Below are 6668 nucleotides of genomic sequence, written 5' to 3'. Positions count from 1 at the left end.
AGATGGGGCCCAAACGAGCCTAGATCTGGGCCGAGCGGGCGTCGCCAGCTACCAGCGCCACCGTGCCGCCCCACGACAAACGGGCGTCGAGAGAGTCTGTGGCCTACGAGAATGCTGCCGGCGGGCCACACCATCGTCGGTTGAAAGGCATCGTTGCCAGCCGCCACCGCCCGAGCAAATGCGTCGCGCGTGGGGAAAACTCAGGCCCATCTTCGCCAGCACCACACAGGCAAGGCGAGATGGCGCCCGCTGGTGGCGGCGGGAGGGGGGAGGGGGAGGAGAACGCTGGAGGGAAGGCGGAGGGGAGCTCCCGGCCGCCTCGCTCAGGGAGGTGACGCGGGCGGGGGGGGGGGGGGGGGGGGGGGCATGAGATCGATATGGAGACGGGAAGGGGGAACCTATTCCTCTTGAATTTACTGTTCACCAAGTGTAGATGAGGTTGGGCCCCGTTTTGAATTATCACAATCTCTACTCTCTTTGTTTTTGGGTGGGAGAGTCTTCTATCCTAGTTGTCATCCATTGTGCTTGATTTTACACAACACCACAGTACAACATACATATATAACAACCATAAACTAGTTGACCCGAGGTAGTGGGAGAAAAGACACGCAAGAGTAAATGACCACAATATGATAATAAACTATATGATGATGTTTAATTATCAGTGTTCCTTTTATGCTACTTCCTCCGTCTTATAGTATAAGGTGTTTTTGCAAGTTAATACATCTTGTAAAAATGTCTTATATTGTGGGACAGAGGGAGTAGATGTTACTAGTGTTATGCACGTCGTAGATTATTCATGGTTGTAACTTAATATCTTGTATATTACATAATATTTTTAGAGTCATGCTCAAAGAAGGTTTAAAACATATTTTCAGAGTAATAATTGATACCAGTCTTTGGATTAGGTACTTTGCATGACTACGTCTAAACATGGTTTAAGACTTTAAGTTCGCATAGACGCACGTCGACTCAGTAGTACGCTTTTAGCTAGCAAGTAAGACAAAAATTATTGCATTATAACCAGGTCCGATTATCATGTTAGCTTAATTGTGTATATCACTAGGGTTTAAGTAGAAAAATAAATATTAAGTGGCATTCTGTACCCCCTCTGTTTATGCAAGAGCTGTCATTTTGGACATCGACAAGGTCCTCTAAACAAAAAATTGATCATGATTTTTTACATTATGTTTATAAAAATTTTAAAGTACACGTTGAGAAATAAACACACATATAGTTTGCAAATATCAAAGCTAAATAATTGTAATATACTCCCTCCGTCCAGAAATACTTGTCCTAAAAATTAATATAATTGATGTATCTATAACTAAAATAAGTCTAGATTCATTCATTTTTAGGACAATTATTTCCGGACGGAGGGAGTATATAACATTAGTCAAAGTTGTGAAAGTTTGACTTTATCCATGTTAAAAAATATCTACATGACCAGAAAGACTTGCTCTCCTAGAGAAACGAACTAGCTAGGCCTAGGCTACTTTATATGCACGCCCTAAAGATTGACAAATATTTTTGGGAGTTTTCCTCCTAAAATTGCATTTAACATTTTACTGAAACGAACTAGCTAGGATAGCTACACATTGACAAGTGGAGACACTTGGTTATCTTTGGCGTTTGGATAGCTAGCAATCCAGCTTTTTCCAGTTCCACTTATACAAGATGATATTCCTTTTTGGCACCCCCTTTTTTTGAGAACAATTTCTTATTGCTTCGAGAGAGAAATGTAGAAAACAAATCTGTTGCTAGTGGCATATGCATGTGTGTGGAGCTAGCTTGTGGCCGGTCGTCTCTTGCGCTGACGTGGAAACTGCTCCTCTTATTTATGGAAAGAAAAGGCGAAATGGAAATAAAGAAAAAGGAATAATAGGAGAAGAGGAAAAGGCTTGAGGTAGACCCACCACCTAAACCACCTTATAAACCTCTCTTTCTTCACAAGTTGCAAACTCATGACACAAGCACAACTCCATCCCCCTCTCTCTCTCTCTCTCTCTTGCTTGCTTGCTTGGCCTGTCCGTTTCTCTCTCTACTATTGTGTTCTCCTCTCATCGATCAGCAAGGAGGGAGGGGGGAGGAGGGGAGGCAGAGATAGAGAGAGATGTCGATGAGCTTCTTGAGCATGGTGGAGACGGAGCTGCCGCCGGGGTTCCGGTTCCACCCGAGAGACGACGAGCTCATCTGCGACTACCTCGCGCCCAAGGTCACCGGCAAGGTCGGCTTCTCCGGCCGCCGCCCTCCCATGGTGGACGTCGACCTCAACAAGGTCGAGCCATGGGACCTCCCTGGTACACCCCCCTCTCTCTCTTTCTCTCTCTCTACTTTGCACCTGTTTGCACCGATGTGAAGTGACTAGTATTAATTAGACGCAATCAAGGGTTCCTTGTACGATCATGCATGGATGCATGTACAGAGAGAGAGAGAGGAAATCAAAATCAGAAAATGCGTTCCACATGCAACGTTCTTGGCCTTTTCTGTTCATCCAACTTTCGTTCCGTTCACTCGCTTTAATTCTGTTCTCCTTTTTATTTCCCCCCTTGGTGTTGCTTCCGTGCTAAGAAACATTCCAAAGCCCGCAATGTGTTGTGCACATATAGCATGCACACTAAACTGCATCCTTTTTTGTCTTATCTCATCACCGAAAAAGGCTTTCGCCCGCTTAGTCTTATCACATCTCTAGGCAAACTTTTGTTTTTCTGATGAAACTATCAAGGACAAGCTGAAAAGAAAAACTTCAGCGTTTCTTCCACACAGAATTCTCTGTCCCTCATAGAAATCCAAAGGAATCTGATTTCCTATGAACTTTCGGAACTAGATCAGCCGTCTTCGAAATTTGAAAATTAACTATATTAATGATTGGCAAAGATTCTTTGAATCTTTCACAAAAGAATAGTTGTAGTAGGCATGCAATTAGTCCATAAACTGGAGCTGCCAATTATTTTTCTCTTATGTTCTATAGCTATTTGCAATCTTATAGATCATGCGTGCATATTTTTTAAAAGGATCTTTGATCTTTGATGTGGTAGTCTGAAACCAGTCGCTTTCGGGTAAGGCTCTGACAGAGGAATGTGTCAAGTGGGGGACTTCCAAAAATGAAAGAGTTGTAGCCTTTACCAATTCCACTTTGCTAGAAAAAGTGTGCTTAACTAATTCGAATCTAGAATTTTTTTTTCTTCTTCTCCTTCACACTCTTCCAGCTTCCCAAATCAATTTGTCACCTTCGGATGCAGGCGTAGTTTTCTTTCTCTTCTATTATGCTAAAGACAAAATGATCTCTAAGCATACTTTTTTTTTTCTGTAGTTGTAGTAATTTATCCTATCTAATCTGGTGTATTGTGCAGAACTAGATTTCACGACCCTTTGGTCAATGTATGATCTTTAGCTAGCGATGCGCATGCTGAACACAGTGTTCTACTTTTATCTATATATATACAGAGACCTTTGCTGGTTTCAAAATATATATGTAGAAACTTTGATCTAGCTAGGATGGTATTACACATGAACTATTATTTAAGAATTTATGGAAAAAGTGCATACAGAGAGCGGGGATCTTCCATTTCCTCCATGGTTGGTACTGAAATTTCTGGCCTTCTAAATATATGGATCTTGGTATACAATATTTCTGGTCTTCTAAATATATTGATCGACCATAATGTACGTGTTCGTTGTAGACAAGACAAATGCTTGTTCCAGACAAAAAAGATGGTTAGATGCGAGGAAAAATGTAAACACCTACTTAGTTCACATGTGGTTCAACATTCCTTGTGTTGCTATTTATTTTATTTCCAACGTCTATCCTTTAACTAATCCTCTTTTCTGAAAATTCAAATCCACGCTCTACTTTGTGTGTGTGTGTGTGGGGTGGGGGGGGGATATATAACTTTTTGATTTAGTTATAATGGAACAAGCATATATATTATGACGTCATAATCACCTTATATGCTTAAAAAGGAGCCAAAAAAAAATTGTGCCATCGTTTGGGTTCTAACCGGAGATCTTCAGCGTGTAAAACTGACGTGCTAGACCAACCACACCACGACACCTGTACAATACATTTACTCGTCCTATTTAATTTATTATATAAGCGAGTATTTCCGGACCAGTTATGACGTCATCCTGGATACATACCCTCTCCATGTCTAATCTTGGCACATGGCACGACGGCGACGGCAACAAACTGTAAAATCACATCTTGCATGCTCGTGGGCTCCATTGCAGACGATCAGCATGGGCCGTACACGTGTTGATTGATACATCTAAGATGGCATGTCTCTCTATTGTAGTGTGTTATTTCCAGTGGTAATAAGCTGACTTCCATTAAAAGGGGCTGATTGTGACAAAAAAAAATAGAAGGTGCAGGGAGGGTCGATGAGATTGACGTGGTCTGTTTCGTCTCTAAGATGCACGGTTCTATCGAAACGTGTCGGTGTCACCGTCAAAAGGATAGAGCGCATGATGGAGAAACCCTGGTTGTGTTACCTCAAGATTTTTAGGGCTTTGCCGTCGTTTATTCGTGGGGCCTGTTTGATAGCTTAGCGGCCATGTCTTTTAGTTATACCTTTCTTTACTATCCTAATGTCTTTATGTTATCTTTCATTTATTATCAGTGACTGCATCGGTGGGAGGCAAGGAGTGGTATTTCTACAGCCTAAAGGATCGAAAATACGCGACGGGGCAGCGCACGAACCGGGCGACGGTGTCGGGATACTGGAAGGCAACCGGAAAGGATAGGGTGGTGGCGCGGCGGGGTGCGCTAGTGGGGATGAGGAAGACGTTGGTGTTCTACCAAGGGAGGGCCCCTAAGGGGAGGAAGACGGAGTGGGTGATGCACGAATACAGGTTGGAGGGAGCACATGAGCAAGCCTCCAAGGTAATAGCCGACACTAAAACCCTAGATCATGCATGAAACAAATGAACATATCTTATCTAATGTTCAGTGGGTAGTATTGTGGAAAGCCATCGATTTATTTATTTTCAGTTTTGCGAAAAAAGTATTCATCTGCATAGCTATGGCCTAGGTAGGTACAAATTGGGTGGGCACAACCAATCGTATAGGAGATTTCTTGCAGTGTGTAAGCGCTGTATTTAAGTATTTGTTTGAAGTTTGACGTACTGTACACATGATATGGACTTCTTGACTTGTCACTTTCTGTTCATTTATTTATTTTCAGAAATAAAATCGAATTTACTTATGGGTTGCTACTACTTGCTCCAGTTTATAAATTAAATAAAAGGAAAATGGTGGGTTGATCTTAACATATAGTATAGGTTAGCTGTTATTGATAATGACAACATATACCAACTACCATTTTCTTTTTTCTCATATAGTTCAATGTCTGTTCTTATTTAACATTATTTAAAAAGAGACTAGAAGTACAAAAATTTCTTGATGTTATGATTTTTATTGTGGTTAAGAATAAAAGTAGACACGCCACCACATGCATGCAGTCAGGCGAATGAGCTCCTCTAAAACACACTTGCAACTGATAGAGACAGGGAATAAATATACAGTTCTCACAAAGTCTTTAATGAATTTCATATGCAAACTTGTGGTGACTTTGCAAACAAGTTGGTCATCTATAATCCAACATAGTGGAGTAGATTAGTTAAATTCTTAGCAAGCTTCCTCGCAAAAAAAAAGAGAGAAAGATTCTTAACAAGCTGCAAATAGGATAAAACTTATTCAATAAAAAAAAAAGATGATCAAACAAAGTAATCCAAATGTAAAAGGTAAAACTTATTCAATTCTCAAAAAAAGAAAAGAAAATGCTTGGTTGGATGCATGAACCAATCAGGGTTACATAGGATGGTCCTGTCCACATCACTTCACTGTGACAAGTGATGCAATCAAGAGCAAGTACAGTGACAGTGATCACCAAGATCTCATTCACATCACCTTGTAAGACTGCACCTACCAATGAACCACTGACCAATCAATGCTCTCTTCTTGATCCTCCATGTGTTTTCATCAGGAGGACTGGGTCCTGTGCAGAGTCATATGCAAGAAGAAATCAGGAGTTGGTGCCACCCCCAGGCCAAGGAACCTCACCAACATTGTCCATGGCACATCCACAGACACCTCCTCACCGCCACTGCCACCACTCATGGACACCACCCTGGCACAGCTCCATGCCACCATGAACACCTCCGCCGCCGCCACGGCCGCACTTGAGCAAGTGCCCTGCTTCTCCAGCTTCAGTAATAACAGTGCCAGCAACAGCAGCTACCTCCCCATGGTGACAGGCAACGGTAATGGCATGAGCTACCTGGACCATGGCCTGCCTGACTTTGGGAGCTACCTAGACCCCTCCACGAACTGCGACAAGAAGGTTCTCAAGGCAGTGCTGAGCCAGCTGAGCTCCATGGGTGGTGAGGTGGTGCCGAGCATGTCTGCTCAGATGGCTGCTGCAGTGAGCTCTACTTGGAACCACTTCTAGGCAAATTTGTTTATTTATCCAGACAACATAAGCAGATAACTGGCTAGCTAGTAGTTAATCTGCGGTTTGTGTATGATGATTTCATATCAGAATGTATAATTATGTCTGTTTGGTGCAATGTTTCTTGAGTGTGTGGGTATTAGACTATTAGTAGAGAAACGGTGATTTTTTGTTTCCCCAGTCGATATTGGAGGACTAAAACCCTGGAATGATTTAATA

At 42.2% G+C, this 6668-nt stretch overlaps 1 protein-coding gene across 1 annotated transcript; it reads left to right on the top strand.

The window, feature by feature from the left end:
- The first annotated feature begins 1963 nt into the window (after positions 1-1963).
- LOC123395549 (NAC domain-containing protein 21/22-like) lies at positions 1964-6666 on the top strand. Its single transcript, XM_045090561.1, has 3 exons — positions 1964-2300; positions 4620-4882; positions 5985-6666. Exons 1-3 carry the CDS (start codon positions 2114-2116, stop codon positions 6447-6449), a joined length of 915 nt encoding a protein of 304 aa, XP_044946496.1. The 5' UTR covers positions 1964-2113; the 3' UTR covers positions 6450-6666.
- Positions 6667-6668: the final 2 nt, after the last annotated feature.

This window comes from Hordeum vulgare, chromosome 5H, assembly GCF_904849725.1.
Source record: "Hordeum vulgare subsp. vulgare chromosome 5H, MorexV3_pseudomolecules_assembly, whole genome shotgun sequence".
NCBI lineage: Eukaryota > Viridiplantae > Streptophyta > Magnoliopsida > Poales > Poaceae > Hordeum > Hordeum vulgare.
This window is presented reverse-complemented; position numbering and strand designations above follow the sequence as displayed.

Excerpts from the sequence above, each read along its gene's own strand:
- LOC123395549 (XM_045090561.1), top strand. The coding sequence starts at position 2,114 with ATGTCGATGAGCTTCTTGAGCATGGTGGAGACGGAGCTGCCGCCGGGG. Across the intron at positions 2,301-4,619 it reads CGAGCCATGGGACCTCCCTG|TGACTGCATCGGTGGGAGGC; the intron begins GTACACCCCCCT and ends ATTTATTATCAG. Across the intron at positions 4,883-5,984 it reads CACATGAGCAAGCCTCCAAG|GAGGACTGGGTCCTGTGCAG; the intron begins GTAATAGCCGAC and ends TGTTTTCATCAG.